This window comes from Elgaria multicarinata, chromosome 4 (assembly GCF_023053635.1).
Source record: "Elgaria multicarinata webbii isolate HBS135686 ecotype San Diego chromosome 4, rElgMul1.1.pri, whole genome shotgun sequence".
NCBI classification, from domain to species: Eukaryota; Metazoa; Chordata; class Lepidosauria; order Squamata; family Anguidae; genus Elgaria; species Elgaria multicarinata.
In genome coordinates, this window is record NC_086174.1 from 118,095,790 (window position 1) to 118,113,854 (window position 18,065).

Sequence of the window (18,065 nt, forward strand, 5' to 3'; positions counted from 1 at the left end):
CCCTGAATACATGTTGGCAATTACGTTCACTATTATTCTGAAAATGCAACTTAAGAGTACACCTGTTAGTTTCACCTACATGGAGAATGCAATAAACAGTACTGCACTTATTTATTCACTCATTCATTGCTACTGAGGCCCAGTATTGGGCAAAAGGTGGGATACAAATAAATATAATTAATGTTAGCAGTGTCTTTTAGAATCCAGCAGTTCAGAAATGAACTCAGTTTGGACACATCCAAGCCTCTTCTGCATCTAGTCCAAATCTGATTCCCAAAGTTCAGGCACAATTTAGAAAGGGCTCAACGGTCTCCTTCCTTCTCTCTTTCTAAAATTCATCCAGTGAGGTGGGGATGGTAGGCTTAAAAGCTGAACAGTCCTCCATTGCTACTAGGCCTCATGAGAAACGTAGTTCACAATGCTTCCCAGCTCCAGCCATGAGAACTAAATTTTCAATGCTCCCCGATGACAACCAAGAAATGCCCTTCCACTGCCCCATTTTATAGGTTCAGCACGGAGAAGAGGATGGAGGCTCAGGGGGCTTGCCAGTTTCCCATCATAATCCTACAAGCATCATCAGCCATATAATGTGGATTATTTTAAAAATAGTCCCTTTACACTCAAGTCATTTGAAGTGGGCCCATTCTGAATCAAGTAGGGCCGGTTGGCTTGCCCATCACTATTGAAGTCCAACTGTTAGGCTATCACCCCTGCATAGAAATTGTTGAAAACTTAACATGGTAACACTCCATACAGAGGATATATTGTGCAAATGCATAGGGAATCTTCCAGAAGGATGGTGTGGCGCTACTGTGGAGAGCACCTCAACTGCAGCACTTGGCAAGTCATGCTATGTAGAGCTCTTAGAAGTTATGGTTCCCCTTTGGAGCCACCACAACACAAGCATCTCCACAGACCTTCCATGTGGAGGACATATTAGCACGCTACAGTATGTACACTATTCTGTTTATTGGTGCATCTTGCCAATCTAGATTCCATAGAAGACACATTCTTGTCCCAGAATATTGTCTAGTCATAGCACTTTTTCCTAATCACCACTCTGTCACATCTTACAGCAATACCACGGTATTCACACAAGGATTTTGGAAAGTTTATTTATAGACAAGCAGTGTTACCATTACAGAACCAACAAGCCTTTGGTGGGCAATGATAGGTGAAGTTCCAAGGTCTTATGTAGAAATTGCAGCATAGCCTTCCTAATCTAGACTTGGCACATCATCAAACCTAGATACTTTTAGCACATAGGATAAAGGTGCTTTATTCTCTTTTTAAAATACTGGATAAAGCTAAAGTTCTACTTTGCTAGCAATATTTCAAATTAGAACCCTAATGTCAGCCTAATTGTGCAAGATGATCCTATTAGAGCATCACAGGGCATACTAATGGTGAAATGCTACGCACATTTACTTTGAACACACTAGGGCTTTCTTCTATGGGCCTGACTCTCAAATAATTGTGCATAGGATTGTAGTCTAGATATTCCGATTATAGAGGAATATTTAGTAAAAATTAACAGCATTTTGACTCATTTTAGCATTAGGTTTTAACAAAATTAAAGCTGCAGCAATTCACTTGAGCAGCATTGTTAAAACAAAGCCATTATTTCAATTTTTTTTTTTAAAAAAAAATATGGAATACGTTTGATTAACATTGAAAGTGGGCAAGGCACTATGTGTTGTTTTGCCGAATAGAAGCCTCAAAAAGAGGCCCAACTAAGAGAGCTAGTGTATTATAGTGGTCAGAGTGTTGGACCGGGACTCAGGAGATCTGGGTTTAGTCACTACTTGGTCATTATGTGAATTTGGGCCAGTCACTGACTCTTAGTCCAATCTATCCTCACAGGGTTGTTGTGAGGACAGGAGGAAGAGGAGGATGCTGCTGACTTGGGCTCCTTAGAGGAAAAGGCAGGACATAATTTTAACAAATAAAAATAAATAACTTGAACAAAATAAAGTATGGCAATTTCCTTTATGAAATGGCAGGATTTTCTTAGTGAGTATATCTTGATGTGGCTTTATCAGAACACCTTCTTAGGAGCTTTCAGAAGTGGACAAAACCCTTCAGAAGAGCACTCTGATTTGAGAATGGAGAAAGAGATCAGGCTGCCCCTTTCTCTGTGCACAGAGAAGGAAGAGCAATCTAGTTGTGGAGGAAGAAACATGGTCTTCTTCTCCATGGGCAGATCATTCTGCTTTCTTCTCTCTGCACAGAGAAAGGGGCAGTCCCTTCGTCCAAAGCAGAGGCATGTGTTTGAATGCTGTATGTGTGCAAGAATGGGGTACATATAAAAGAGAATGGGAGTGGCACTGCCTACTTTGGATTGTGCCCCTGCCCACTGCTGATGTGCCCATCCCCATGCTACTGGGGTGCTAATGCAGCTATCTGTGGGGGAGGTGTCCCACCTGACTTTGGGACAGGCCATATTGCTTGAAAATGTTAAAAGAAGTTGAGACTTTTCGGCCCAATATTCTTTCTGCATACGAAGTAGCCTTCTCCAAAAAAATATGTATTAAGTTGTGTCAGCTGGATAAGACTCTCAAGAGTGTGTTTGCTTAAGGGAGAGCTTGCTTAGCTATGAAACCAAGCAACCATCAGTGTCAACAACACTTATCTGGCATCAACAGATGCTGGGTGCCAAATATAATTAATTCAGTTCTTTATATCATAGCATGGTGCTTGTTAGCCCTTCATAGTTGAAAAGTTCTTGGTTTTTGAATCCTTTCCGAGTATATTAAAGAGCTCCTTGAAAGAAGTGATTCACTGACAAAAGATCCTTCTTACAAAAAGTTATTCATTGGCATGAACTACTCATCAATTCACTCTTGGGTAGCCCCAGTATAAAAGGTAGCAACAAGTTATCTCAACTTCCATATCTTCCAATGCTTACTTCTAAGTAAGGGCACTAGTAAATTATCATTCCTTCCTACTGTACTTTTCAGAATGCAGAGCACTTTGCAAAACATTTATTAATCCTCACAACAACCCTGTGAGGTAGGTTAGTCTTTATTTTCCCCAAGGCTACCTAATTAAATTCATGGTGGAGCTGAGCAGGACATTGAACGTAGCTCACCCATGTCAAAACCAATATTCTACCCAAGGCACCACAGAGTCCCCTGGTCCTCTAAATTGCAGTTAATGGTCTTCACTTCTACAAGAGGATTACTTAATCAGCACCTGATAGACCATTTAAATGGTAGTTTTCACCATAGTAGCCAATAACTTCAAGCTCTTAAGCAGCAGCTATGGTTCAGGAACTTACAGTATAAAATTAAAATGCAAATGTTAGATTACCTTCATAAAGAGCCCCATTCTGTTCTTGTTCCACTGCCTTCAGGAAAAGTTCTCTTGCCTGCACAAAAATTAGCCAACTGTTTAAGAGTCCTTTAACAAATAAGCAATATAAAAATACTATTCAGTGATGAAATATAGAATAATCTTAAACTTTATTGGCATTAAAATAAAATTCAGGAAGACAAAAATTAAATCAGTTTTCCATGCCTAACTCATTTTAAATAAATGGATTTTGTTTGTGACCCTAGGCTCTTGCGTATTTGGAAATTTATTATCTTAATAGCATTTCTACTCCTAAATTGATTTTTGAACGTACAACTAAACTGCCCATCCAATTTTGAAACCAGTGTGGGTTCCACTCATCTGAAGTTCTTGTGTGAAAATGAAGCATCTCAAAAGCTTAAGCCATTATGTATTGTTACAGCAGGTTTTCCAAGATTAAGACAAATTATGATTTGTCACTATTATAGTAACTAGTATCTGTGGAAAAGTAGTAGCAATTCCTTGTAGATTATTACTGTCCACTTAGAGCAAAAAAAATCTGTGACAGATTAAGCGAGAAAACAAGCTGCCAGGAGATCTTCAAAAACGGTGTAAGGCAGCTGCCAAAGAAAGAGAACATTACAGCTGTCATGGTTTGCAATTAAGGCTAGGATACACAGGCCAGTGAAACAGTGAAGTTTTCCCAATTTCTTGCGTATTTTTGATAGATGAAACTTCAACTTTGCAAAAGTTCCTACAGCACTGAATGAAAAACCAGGGTAAGGATGAAAACAATAGAAGAGGCACAGATCATTGTTGCCGTTTTCCTTTCCCTCAGATGCAAAATTCTCTACCTAACTCAAAAAGTGCTTGAAGTAAATCAAGTTCCTCCATATTTTCAATGCTGAACATACTATCTGCACATGCAAGTTAAATGACTAGGATTTTCGTCGTTTTTACTTTTAGTAGCTGACATTCTTTTTAAACTAGTACTTCTATTCTTAACACACTTGTTCCCTTTACTTCAGTGAGTTTAGACGCAACTAAGCATTCTAGGAATTCAGGCAACTTCCTCTAAATATTTATTTTATCATCTGTTTCCATATATCCTAACTTTGAGAACACTGGCTCCATATTTTGTTAACTCTGCAGACAAAACGGAGTGAGAGAATACAGTGGATGGCACAATGAACAGAAGTAGAAAAGTTAGCCCATGCTTTGCCCATAAAGACAGCATTCGATTAGCTCACTGAAGATTAATGTTAAAGTTTAAGAAGATCAAGTTCTTTACCTTTTCCTCTTTAGCTAGTTCCAGCTTTCCTTTGGTATCTACAGCCTTTATTGAAGGCCCTCTTGCCGACGTTCTGCAGGATCGCGCTTCCAAACCCGAAGAGCTCACCCCTGGGGTAAGTTCAAACATCCACTGTGCTCTGAACATCTGGAGCTCTGCCTAAAAATCCAGAAACTAAGTCCAATATTTGAGTAGACGTGTCTACATACAAGAGATTAAGTGATGTGCACGTCACAAGTGAGAGGTACTTAGATAATCTCTTCTTGGATAACTTAGTTTTTCTTCTTACATGAAGCAAATGATGCTTGATATTTTACTTCAATATATTTATCCAAGCCAGCAACTGACATTTCACTGCTGAATTTTACTGCACTGGTATCTATGATACTAGGCCCAGCACTTGAGAAACTAGCACTATCGGGGACCTTCCTAGGACAAATTTGGAAACAAATAAAATAAAATTCTTTGCAACCCCAGTGCAACCAGATCATCACAAAAATTAATTTGATATCTCAAAAAGTTGGCTTCAACAATGCTGTATCTTCTGTATAAAATACTCAATATAGCAAAAATCCTACAGTGCTGACAAGAGCTTTCTGGGCAGGATTGTAAGGTCCCAGGCATTGAGTAATTTCAATTATTTTGAGCCTTGTTGAAAAACTATTTGGGGGGCTAGCAGGCACTCCACAAGTAGTACTTTAATCTAGTGAAAGTAGTTCCATTGGAACACTTAACTTGCTGAAAAACACAGACAGAATTTCTCAAGTAATCAGTGTCTTTCCAAAATTGCAAGCTGTCCATTTCATACTTACTGAAAGAAAACAAGTTATTGGAATTCATCACTGCATTGAGCAGGGGGTTGGACTCAATGGCCTTGTTGGCCCCTTTCAACTCTGCTATTCTATGATTCTATGAATAGACTCCAAATCATGCAGCTACAACATTTGGCAGGTATCACATTAAGATGCTACGATGCCTCAGCCCATACAAAAAAGTAATGCCCTCTGAAGAAAGACAAATGATCTACTTGCAGAAAAAACATACTACAGCTCATTTTTTAAAGAATAACCAAAATATTCTATAAAGGGCAATATTTAAAGCTACTGAGAAAGGAAAAAGGAGTTACAGCATTTTGTAAGAATGAATGTGCTCCCTCAAACGTTGAAGGCTTTTCTTCCCATGGATAGAAGTACTTTCTCTACTGCCTCAGCTGATTTATACAAGTCCCTATATGCAACTATTGTATTCTTATTTGTGTTAAAAATATCCTTAAAACTTAAATCCCAAGATGAAACATGTTATAAAGAGATTAACTGTTCAAAGTTTGCTCTAGTATGCTAATTGGCACAAGTGTACCAACACTAGAAAAATGTATATGGATTAAATAGGAAAATGGTGCAGGTGACTCCACACTGCAAAATAGAATAGCAGACATACCTGAAGATTTGCTTCACCAGATCTTTCATTGTCATCCACTCTTACCATGTCAGAGTGACAATCTTCTTCACCTTCTGCCTGAAAAAATACACCATATATATTAGTATCATACATTTTTAGTATCCTAAGAACATACAGAAAATCTAGCAAACAATTTGTTATAAGCCATTATAATTGGTTTATTAGTGGACAGCAAGATTATTAAGCATTCACATTGAGCTTCATTGCTTTTCAGAATTATTTCAGTGTTGGAAGATACATGCATACCATAATCTCTAGAGCTCACATGCCATTACATCTGTGTGGGAAAAAGTGGTAAGACGCATCCTTCATTTGATTATGCTTGCCAGTTGACTTTTCCACTGAGATGTCTTCACAAACCCATTGTGGAAAATACGGGGCAGGCAAAGCTGAGCCATCTCAGTTCCCATCACTCCTCAGAGCGAAGGGGACTGAGCCAACTTGGCTTGTAAAATTTGCACCCAGCTTTGATGTAGCCAGGGAAAACATGTGCATACTTAAACCTTCTTGTTTGAGGCTCCAGGAGGATCGCTCTTCCACCTGACACCTTCAGCCAGGGAAGCGCTTAGAATGCCACTTGACCGCCCAGTTGGAAAGACTAGTGGTACACTAAGTAAGACGAATCCCCACTGTTATCTCCAAACTTGTATGAACGTTGGTTGGAGGAATGAGTTTTCTAGGGGATACTGTCATATCAGTCAATGCAATTGGAAAAGCATGCCCTTTATAGCCACCAGCCTAATGGCTTTTGCTGGTGGGCCATAAAGTAGGGCCCCTGACGCTGATCTTAACGCCTGGGCAGACTCATACAGGTGTAGGCGGTCCTTGTCAATGTGGCTAGGTCAACTTTCTTTAGATAGGGCCAACTGATAAAAAGCACTTCTGGATGCTGATGCTACCTGCACTTTCATAGGTAACACTGAGTCCAGGAGCACCCCTGTGTCCCCAACCCTTCAGATGGAGTGTGACCCCATCCAGAGGCCTAAACCCCCATTCAGATTAGCAGAGTTTCCAACCCACAGTACTTCCGTCTTTCAGTTAACCCTCATCTATTCCAATACTGTCCCCAGACCCCTGTCCAGGGTTTCAACTGCCTGACTGGTATTAGATGAGAAAGAGAGGTAGAGCTATGTGTCATCTGCATATTGATGACATCTTGGCCCAAACCTCCAGATTACTTCTCCCAGCAGTTTCACGTAGATGCTGAAAAGCATGGAGAACACAGAACCTTGTAGCCCCCCAGATATCAATGGCTAAGGGGTGGAACAAAAGTCCCCCAGCACCAGCTTCTCAATCTGTCCCCCCAGGAAGGACTGGAGCCACTGCAACACTGTGCCCCCAAGTCCATCCCAGAGAAATGGTACTGAAAGCGGTTGTGAAGTCTAGGAGAACCAACAGGGTCACCCCTCTCATCCATTCCCAAGTGTAAGTCATCCACCAGGATGACCGTGGTAGCTTCTGCCCCAACGGAATGGAACTAAATAACCAATGTCATCCAAATCTGACTTGCGCTGACATTACATGATCTGCTCCAAGAACTTGCTCAGAAATTGTAGATTCGAAACTGGATGATAATACTTGTGTTGCATACAAGATGTTTGTAGCTTTTAAACCAACAAATAACAATCTAGTATCTTTAGTGATTTTGTAACACTCCTTCTTTTTATCCCTACTCTGTATTGTTTTATATAATGGTGTATCTTCTTGTTTTATATTGGTCTGTTGACTGTAAATAAAGAAATACAATACATTATTCTATTGAATTGAGTTATGGCATAGTTTTTAGTTTGTCTAAGTGATATACTGTTTATTTTGGAACCAATACAACACCTGATCACAAATGCATGCAAATACCCCCACAGGCAGAAGTATTTTCATAAGTGTTTTATGAAATACTCTTGTTAATATGATTTTTGAAAAGCTCATAGTATTGACACTATGTCTGGGAGACCCAAGTTCAAATCCTGCTCCACCATTAAGTTCAGATGGTGACCTATGCTAGTCACTCTTTCAGCTTAGCCTACTTCACAGGATGGTTGTGATAAAAGAAAAGGAGGGAGAACCATTATGCTACCCTGAGCTTCTTGGAGGAGAAGCAGGAAATAAATGTAATATGAACCAAAAAATACCTTGCTTTACCAGTTAAATTGAAATTCAAACATATGGTATGAAACCATATGCAAATATAGCACATATGTTGTTTTTAAAAATTGCAATTTTAAACAGTATAATAACCCAATTTCTCTGTGCAATACATTAAAAACAGAAAACATGAATAATAAAACAATGAATAAAATCAGTACATAAAAACCAAGGTAAAGCTAGCAATAAAAAACTACAGTACATAAAACCAAAATAAAACCAATAACAAAATAAAAATGCAATGATCTAAAAGCACTAAAAATCATTCTTAAAGTGCCTGAAGGAACTAAGAAGACCGTAGCATAGGCACCAGGTAATCGTCTCTGTGGAGGGAATTTCACAGATGGGGTACTAAAACTGAAAAGACCCTCTCTCTTGTAGCCACCCACATGCCTCATTTGATGGGGGCACCTGAAGGGCCTCAGAGTTAGGGTCTGGGGTAGGTAATATGGAAGCAGACGTTCCTTCAGGTAATCTGGTCCCAACCTCTTTAGGGCTTTAAAAGTTAAAACCAGCACTTTGAATCGGGCCTGGAATCTTACTAGAAGTCAGTGCTGATAGCAAACTACTGGCATATGAGCACCTCAACCAGTCAGTTATTATTTTAGCCACCCTATTTTGAACTAACTTAAGTTACTGGACTGTTTTCAAAGCCCCACATATACACATTGCAATAATCCAATTGGGAGGTTACCAGCGAGGTAGGGTCATACTTGGCATATCAGCCTAAACTGATAGAACACACTCCAAGCCACCATGGCCACCTGTGCCTGTAGTGACAATGATACTCCCAAACTATGAACTTGCTCCTTTTGGGGAGTCCAACCCCCTCCAGAACAAGTTGAATGCCACTTAACCAGACAGATGAATAACCCACTGGCCAAATGGGCAGTATAGAAATGTAATAACAAACAAATAACTCCATCTGTCTGGATTGACTCTCTATTGACCCTCATCCAGACCATTATCCTCCCCATGCAAGGATTTAGAACACTTATTGCCTCATCTAAATTAGAGGAATAGGAGAGGTAGAGGTGGATGTCCCAGCATATTGGTGACTTCTCAGCTCACATCCCCAGATAAGCTTTCCCTAGAGGAACCCAATAGCACAATTCCCAAGGGTCAAAGCAATCACTGACATGGTAAATTAATTAAATCAAGGTGGTTTTAAATCAGTTATTTAATCAGCAAAATATGTTGATTACAATCACTGATTTAAATCAAATTTCTAATTGAAACGTTTAATATATTTCCCGAATGGTGCATATCTAACCACTAAGCCATGTTAATTCACAACTCAACGGATTATTTACACTTTCATTCTTGTAGGCAGGCTTTGCATTTTTTCCTCACTGTATATATTTGAATTTTCTTCTTCTTTACCTATAGAGCAGGGTTCTTCACAGCCAAAGTTGAGGGCCACTGGCAGCCCCTGATCATGTCATGTGCAGCTCTCTCCACCTCTCTCTCATTCATTCACTACTCTTTTTGCAGTAGCTGCTCATTCTCAGCAGCGATTCGCTTATCTTTCACTTGTTGTTTGCTTTAGTGGTGATCTGGCTGCTGTATTATGGGCTACCCAATAAGGCTTCAGGGGGTGGAGTCAGGGGACCTGCCATTTGTCAGCTTTAAGGCTGGAGGGGAGAGGTGAAGAGGGGCAACCAATCAATTAGCTGAGGTGGGGAGCAAAAATCAATGTAACAGGCTACCTGTAGTGCTGCACTGCACTGCACAGCTGCTTAAGGTAGAGGGAAAATTGAGTACACAGGTGAGAGCAACATAGACCTGCACTTGGACATTTTGCAGTACTGAGCAGAGCACTCTCTCAAGGATGAGAAAAATATCAATCCCAATCCAAAGACCAATTGAGTCTGTCAGAAGTTGCCTGCCTGGTGACTGATGGAGGATATAGTGGAGGATGGGAAAGGCCTCCAGCTGGGTCCATTACAGGGCATCACCATTTGACCAGGGGTGGTGGAAGAGGCCACCCATGATCCAGAAAAGGCCCATGGCCCTTGGCAGTGATTCCAGGAGCCAAAGTAGCTGCAGCTTGAAAAATAGTGAAGATCACTGCTATAGAGGGAATATCTTCAAAATATTCCTATAGCTTTCTTATGACCATTACCTATAGCAACCACGATATTTTGAGTTTAATAGTGCAATCCTTCTTTTATCTTCTTTTTCCCCCCCCAGTGATGGTCCTTTCTATTTCACTCTACCTCAGCCTCATAAAAATAAAGTAGCAAACCCAAATTAAATGCCCATGACTGATATGCCAAAGCAAGATTTGATAGTTACTGGGCAAACTATTAGTTTATGAAGATGGCATGCCTATGTTTGGTATAGAATTTAAACGGTCATATTTGAGAAGTGATCAGATAGTTTCATTTCCAAAGAAAAGCCTACTTAATGCATCAAGAAGAGGCATTAATTGTACAGCTAACATGCTTATCCCCAGATGGTTCAATGTTAGCCTGGTTATTATTTAGAAGACACTCAGTACTTTCATTTTTTTTAAATTAATTAATCCAATGTACATTTTTTTAAATCCGGTTTTTATCCACCCTGCTGTTTTCCTGTTAACTAATGGCTCTGCCTTCCTTGACATAACTCCACTACCACATAAGCACAGAACAACAATCCTATCCAGCCTGTTTTTGAAAATGTGACTGTAGTTACAGAAACTGAATGCCAAAACTTTCATGAAGCAAAACCTGCTAGTTGCACTTGATAGCACCATTCATGAGATGAAAAACTGAAATGAATTCCCATGTTTAATTGGTATGTTACTTCATCGTTGTGAGACTCTTGTGTGTAGGTTTAGCATTTTTATGATGAGGTTTAATTGTAACTATGCTATTTGAAATACATTTATTATTTCTGATTTTTCTAACAATAAAAATCTTGATTTAAAAAAAAATAGGTGTGTGGTTGATGTTGTTTGTAAACACGTATTTATATCTACCATCTGGAATCAGCCATACAAGCAAAAGCGGAACGAACCACTGTATACATTGCCCCCACATCCCAGCCTAGCCAGGATACATCGCAAATGGCATCAAAAACCTCTGAGAGTTCCAACAGAACTAATAGGCTCATGCTCTCATCCCTTACCCAGCACAGGTCATCCTACATGGCAATGAAGACAGTTTGAAACCGGATTGAAATGAATCTAGAATTCAGTTTCATCCAGAGAGCCTGAGTTGATCAGCAACCACTCTCTCAAGCACCTTGCCCAGGAAGTATATGTCAACGACCAACCTATAGTTGTTTTTACCTTCTCGATCCAGGTTGGGTTTCTTCAGGAGCACCTGATTACTGCCTCTTTTAAAGAGGCTGATATTACCACTGCCTCTCAGAGAGGAATTTACCACCTCCTAGACTCTGCCGGACATCCCCTCCCTAGTGGATGCAATAAACCAAGAGGGGGAAAGATCAAGCATACAAGTGGATGGCTGAACCTTGTCCACATCCTCAGGCTTCAACAACTGAAATTCATCCAACATAACTGGACTAGATGGAATTCTGGTACCTCCACTACTGGGATTGTACTAACGGTGGAATCTAGGTTGTCATGGGTGTGAGCAACTTTAGACAGCATCAATCCAACACTACCACTAACATAAATTATGGCGCCCTGGGTGTATACAATCTCAAGCACAATGCCAATTGCACCTGCTCGTGCAACAGATTTTTTTGTTAAAAAAAGAAAAGAAAAAAGAAACAGCTTAGAAAGGTCCACCAAACTAAAAAGCTTGGCAGGGCTTTGGAAGCACTAGAGGGTTTGCAACTTCATTCTCCCCTCACTGCACTTAGGATTGCTCTCATAGCTATATTCAGAAAAGTGAGCCAATCTTTTTTGCGGACTAGTTAACCTCCAGAGATTTTAATTTACAAGGATGTGCTGCCGGGACAGAGTCAAGTGTTCATATACCATCAGCACTCAACTGTAAGAGAACTGTTAAGAGAGAGTTTTTCTTTTATTATTTGATTTCTTTAGTAAGACTGTATTTTCGCCTTTATTATTTAGGAAGGAATAATAATAATAATAGGTACACATGCTGGCATGACGATTTTCTATTTTATTTTTCTTCCCTTGGAAAGAACAAGGTTAAAAAAAAAACCAAAAGCCCTTTACCCAAGTCTTCTGTTATTAACTTCGTCCCTATGCTTTGTTATAATGGTGAGTGCATATATTTCTGTTGCGACACCTTAAACATTGAATCCCCCTCCCCAAACTGGTTCAACCACACCTTTTTCAGACATCGGATGAAAACGTTTCTTTTACTAAACGTTTCTTTTACCAACCTGATGCCCTCCAGAAGTGTGGGAAGTGTACTCTAACACATCTCGAGGAGACCAGCTGGGGGAAGGCCGTTGTAAAGACTTTGGCACCTTTCAACGGTGGACAACTGTTCAGTTAACCACGTAATGTTTTTTTGTTTTTAAATAATTTGTAGATGGACTGCTTTTTTAAATTAAGACTGCATTTGCAATTTTGATGGTGGGGGGAACGACGACGTAAGCGGACCGGAACTTCGATTTGATGGAAGACGGATGAAAGGCTAAAGAAGCACGTTATAACTATAAACAAAACATTCTACTGCCTCCTTTCCCTCCCCCCCACCCATTACATCGGGCCCCGCCCCCTGTTGGTGGGAGGAGTTTCCAACCAGCCTTTCGCCGTTGGGCCCTCTGGCGCTTGTGCGCGCGCAGCCCCCTCCCTCCTCCCCTCGCCCCCGTCACGCGCCGCCACTCCTCCCCCCTCCCCTCACCATGCTGAGGCCGCGGCTGTGGCAGCCAGGCCGTCCGTCCAGCGGTCACTCCCGTCAGGCTGGGGCGCCCTTTCTGTTTCGGACGAGGGCGGCCTCTTCGGCTGGCACACGCCCACCCCCACCGCTCCCTTGCTAGAGACTGACGGCCGCGGGCTCTGTGTTTGTTTTCCTATTCCCCTCCCTCTCGAGCGGCAACAAGCAGGGAAGAGAATTTAGCAGAGTTCTCGGTCAGAGAAGCGAACCACGCAGCGGGAGTCACTGCGAGCGCGGCGTACGGCAGCCATTTCCTCCAAACAGCGAGGCGACATAGGATTGCGAGCGCGCGAGCCAGCGAGCGTCACTAACTGAAACGGCTAGACGGAGCAGACGAGGTGCAGGGCCAGAGGGGACGCCGCGCACGCGCGTAGAAACACAAACCGGAAGGAAGTGCTCCTTCCTTTGACCTGGAGAGGACGAAGAACCATAGACTCGGAGGGATGGGAAGGGAATGCGCACGTGGGTGGCGTTCCTCGCTGGGAAATGTAGGCGGCGCAACGGGCGCTGAGCACGCTAGGTATTGGCTGGATTAAAACTTCTCGGAAGCTTGCAGAATCATCTCTTAGCGGTGCATCATGGGCGTTGTAGCTTGTTTCGACAAGGGAGCTGCGTGTGATTTCAAGCACTTGTTTATGCCTTAAGGATGCCGTGTGCTGCACGATCCTCAGCACGTTTCCTCAGAAGTAAATCCCACTAGTTCTATAGCGTCTTCTCCCTTGTAAGTGGAGAAAGGAAGGCAGCCTTAGGCCTGATCTACACCAAGCAGGATGTTGCACTATGAAAGTGGTATGAAAGCAGTATATAAACACTACTGCTCTATAATGGTATTGAAGTGCACTGACAACTATTGGGGCCCATTGACACATACTATATACCACTTTCATACCACTATATCCTGCTTGGTGTAGCTTCTGTCTTTTATATACTGCTTTCAAACCACTTTCATAGTAGAATATCCTGCTTGGTGTAGATTAGGCCTTAGTTACATATGCCTGACAATCTTAATTGTTTAGCCTCACATCGAGGGCACTACTGTATTTCTTCGATTCTAAGACACACTTTTTTCCCCATATAAAGTCTCTAAAAACAGGGTGCGTCTTAGAATTGCAGGTCATTTATTATTAGAATCAAAGCTTTTTTTTCTGTTTGTGGTTCTGAAATTAGTGTGCGTCTTACAATTAATGGAGTCTTAGAATCGAAGAAATACGGTATTCTCATTTTGCAGAAGGGGAACTAAGGGGCGGGGGGGGGGGATAGACTTGCTGCAAGATGAGCACTGTCTTTATCTCCCAGAACAGGTGGAAAATCTTTTTTGGTCCAGGGGCTGAATTGCAGTTTGGGAAGTGTCTCTGTCTTGTTCCAGCAGTGGGCACTGCAGGGGTAATGGTACATAGGGCAGGGCCAAAGCAAGGTGGATTTTTGGCTGACTAGGTAGAGCACATGTTTTGCATGCAGAAGGTCCCAGGTTTGATCACTGGCATCTCTAGGTAGCGCTGGAAAAGACTCCTGCCTGAAACTGGAGAGCCGCTGTTAGTCAGTGTTGACAATACTAGGCTAGATGGATCAATGGTCTGAGCCAGCTTCCCATGTACCTACAGTGGGCTACATCAGATATAGTTTGTACCAATATGGACAGTTTTGTACCAAGCATACAGGTCAATTCTATGCATGTCTGCTCAGGAGTAATCCCCAGGGCAACAGCTTCCAGTTTTGGGCAACAGCTTTCATGCCAGCAGTGTACTGCTTAGTTCTATGCATTGTATTTAAAAGAAATATATTTAAAGTTTAAATGCCTTTAAATACCCTCTGATTTCTAATCAGGAATAACAGCAGAAGTAGCTTACTGGTCAGGTTGGGGGCTCAAAGGTCTGCATGCAGGGCTGGAGTTTTACCATCCCTATCCTAGAACCAACTATATCATTCTAGCTACTAGGCTACATTGGTAAAGTCCAATAAGCCATTTTTATCTCTCCCCAATTGTATGGGGTATTCTGTCACAATGCCTGTAGATGAGAAAAGAGAATAGTTTGGTCTCTGTGTGCAACCCTAAACACATTTAGTAGGATACAGTGGGACTTACTTCTAATATAAGTAAGTAAGCATGCATAGGATTGCATTGTCGTTCCTAATTCTTTACCAAACCTAAGCTTAAATACATGGAGCTGAATTAAATGTATAAGCCTTATTGACTGAGGAAAGAGAAAGAAAAACACTAAATAAATAAATATTGTGTTTACATTCCCTTCATCCTCTTCTCCCTCAGTTGCTTCTCCTGTGTTGAATGTTAGTTTGTAAGTTCCTAGGAGCAGAGATCTTTTGTTAATTTATAAAAGCATCCTACACATTAGTGACTTCAGCAACATGCTAGTACTATGAAAATAAACACTGCACAGTGCTTAATTTCTACAATGTGTGGTATGGAGGCTCCAGCCTGCCTAAACAATAACTGACCTGGCGAGTGTTCCCTGAAATCCCCACTGTGTCGGCTGCAATTACTCAATGGGAAGAGAAAGGCACATTGTACATGTTCAGAGGTCCTCTCCCTAGTGTTGCATGTTTTACGTTAAGCGCTCAGGGACCCTAGCCAGCCTTGCCTTGAACTAAGCTTTCTTCTCCAGAAAAGGGGATGAAATTCGTACATCTTCTAGGCCTCCCTACTGGAAGGCCATAGGGGGGAGCTGCTGAGTTGTTTTCACCAGGGAAAACTCCCGGTTGTCCCTGCTATGTGCCTGCATTTTCCTTTTGTGTGTATGTGTTTTTTCTCTCCGTGGGCGTAGAGCTGCTTCTTGCCCATCTGAGTCCGATGAGTCCGCTTTAGTTCTGACTTACTTCTGATGGAAGAATCTACAGCTACCCCTGGCACGGTTTGTACTGGCTACGAAACTAGTTTCTGGAGCATTCTGCCCATGCTTCCCCTCCTCTTACAAGAGCTCTTTCTTTTGGAATTGCAGGACTTGCAACCTCCTGAGAGGCTGCTTGTGGAACTAACAGACTTCCTTGGGAGTGTATTGCTGTGTATGTCATCCTCCAGACATAGCAGATTTGATGGGGGGGGGCTTCAGAAAAGCAAGTTAATCCTCGGGGTTTTGTTTATTGTTAAAAATCCTCAGGATTGGAGTCATGTCTCCGAGCCTGACTAGGAAGTAAAGGAGGGTGGAAACTTTGTTTACATCTTGAATCGTTAAAACTGTTCTCACTTCTAAATGTTAAAATTTGACGTTGTAAGAAGAGGCCTAAAACTTCACTGCATGTGAGAGCATTCTGATTAGGCCTGTATCTGCTGTTGAAAAGACTAAATCAGGGTGTCTTACCGCCCTCCAGTTGTTGGTGAACTCCAGCTCCCATCAGTCCCAGCCAGCATGGGCAAGTGGCTGGGGATGATGGGGATTGTAAGCCCCTAAAAAGTCCTTATTGTGTAGCCTGTAAATACGGTGGTGCTGTAATATGAATGCCTATTAAATAAGAATTGGTTTTTTAATTAGAATTATTTTTTTTAAATTGTTAATGCTAAATTTCTCTTACAAAATGATTCAATTAATATTAAACTGAATAATGCAAGTAACCAGCAAAGTTACCTGCTAAGCTGTGTATTTTGTTAATGTGTTCTAAAACTAGTAAAAATAAAGTTATCTAAAAACAATATGATGTAAATAATACATCTACGTAAAATAATTTATTTCCAAATTTCCATGGTTTAGTGCTCAGATATGCACCTCTGTTTAGAAAATATTTGCAACTGTCAATGGAAAACATGCATATCAGCCTTTTTTTCTCGATTTAAATCCAATCTGCGATAATTTTGTAATGGAAGGTGCTGTCTATGTTTCTAGCAGGGGGGATCTATGGCGTCACTAGGTTGGAAATGTTAATTCTGAAGATTTGTTGCAGAAATAGGTCAATGAGCTGTTTGAGTTATTGCTATCACAGATCTGATAACTGAGCCAAGCTCTTCTTTTTCTAGAGCAGCACATTTCTGACTGCCTCTTATGCCAACCTGGATTCCTCAAAAGTAAGCATTCTTTAGGTTACCTCATAAATAACATAGTTGGAAGTAAGAACCTTAGTTACAGGCTTTCCATCTTAACTCTTCACCAGCTTTGCTCTATGCCCGACGAGGGGATGTTTTAAGCAGACCCGGGTAACTTGTGCCTCACAAAGCCAAGCAGAACCTACCAGCTATGTATGGGACAGAGGGCCCAAAATCTCAATATTCCTTCTGCTTTTACTGCCTTCCTGGAACTACACAAACAAGGAGTATGCCAAACACTTAGCATGTCTAATACATTTGTGGTTTGCTTTTCAGTTTGATAGGCCTAAGTTGTGGCTTTAAAGAGACATAGCAGCAGCCAAATATTTTCCTTTTCTCTCTGCCTGCCTAGACTTCAAAAATAAAATTAGAAGATTGTCTCTGTGGCCCAGGGATGGGCAACTTCTGGGGGTTGAGATGGTGCTGGCAGAAGTGGCTTCAACCACCAAAATCCCAGCTATTCTGAGATTCCCTACATTAAGGGGAAATCATGTTGCTTACTGGGAACTTTGTGCTTCTTGCTTCTTTTGCATGATTATTATGGGCTGCATTAGATGGACAGAGAGGGCGAACCACGTGGTTTGAATTGAATACTTCCCCACCATTCAGTTCCATTGAGAAAGTATCATCTAGTGGTGGAAGACCCCGCTTTTTCCAGATATTACCACATTAAAAGTGGTTCTTTTCATAGCAGGATTTCCAGGGGATAGCGCAGGAGACATCCTGGTCATTGACAACATCATGTAATGGACTCGCAAACTTCTGTGAGTGTGTAATACATTGCTCTTTTAGAGGAGTCTAATGCTTGGAAACAAGACATGTGAGGAACACATACTCTGTTTCCAAGCAGAACTGCATTTCCGACATCCTGCCAAAGACCTGTTTGATGGGCTGTCAGGAACCCAATTCTGCTGGGATTTTGGCAGCAGTGGCAGGAAATGGGGGGCACCCATGAGTTGCAACTTTCTCTAGTGTACTTGTGACTAATTATGAATAACTCACTTTTTTTTTTGAGTCAAGTAAAACCAGAGTGGTGTTTGCA

The 18,065-nt window shown here is 41.4% G+C and overlaps 2 protein-coding genes across 8 annotated transcripts in view; one reads left to right on the top strand and one right to left on the bottom strand.

The window, feature by feature from the left end:
• FBXO9 (F-box protein 9) overlaps nt 1-13,043 on the bottom strand; it is a 43,301-nt gene extending 30,258 nt beyond the window's left edge. The window contains exons 1-4 of one of the 4 annotated variants that reach the window (XM_063125077.1): nt 12,961-13,043; nt 6,023-6,100; nt 4,586-4,744; nt 3,313-3,370 (exon numbers count right to left, since the gene is read on the bottom strand). In XM_063125077.1, the coding sequence (XP_062981147.1) occupies nt 3,313-3,370; nt 4,586-4,744; nt 6,023-6,100; nt 12,961-12,963 (298 nt within the window). In that variant the 5' untranslated portion in view covers nt 12,964-13,043. Of the gene's footprint in view, nt 1-3,312; nt 3,371-4,585; nt 4,787-6,022; nt 6,101-11,462; nt 11,613-12,960 lie in introns of those variants that run through there. The other 3 variants (XM_063125078.1, XM_063125080.1, XM_063125079.1) reach the window with 3 other exon arrangements.
• A 336-nt stretch (nt 13,044-13,379) lies between these two features.
• The window catches only part of CILK1 (ciliogenesis associated kinase 1), a 32,410-nt gene continuing 27,724 nt past the window's right edge, over nt 13,380-18,065 (top strand). For 2 of the 4 annotated variants that reach the window (XM_063125073.1, XM_063125076.1), the window contains exons 1-2: nt 15,578-15,860; nt 16,958-17,005. The gene's annotated coding sequence lies outside the window, so the exon portion shown is untranslated. Of the gene's footprint in view, nt 13,514-15,577; nt 15,861-16,957; nt 17,006-18,065 lie in introns of those variants that run through there. The other 2 variants (XM_063125072.1, XM_063125071.1) reach the window with 2 other exon arrangements.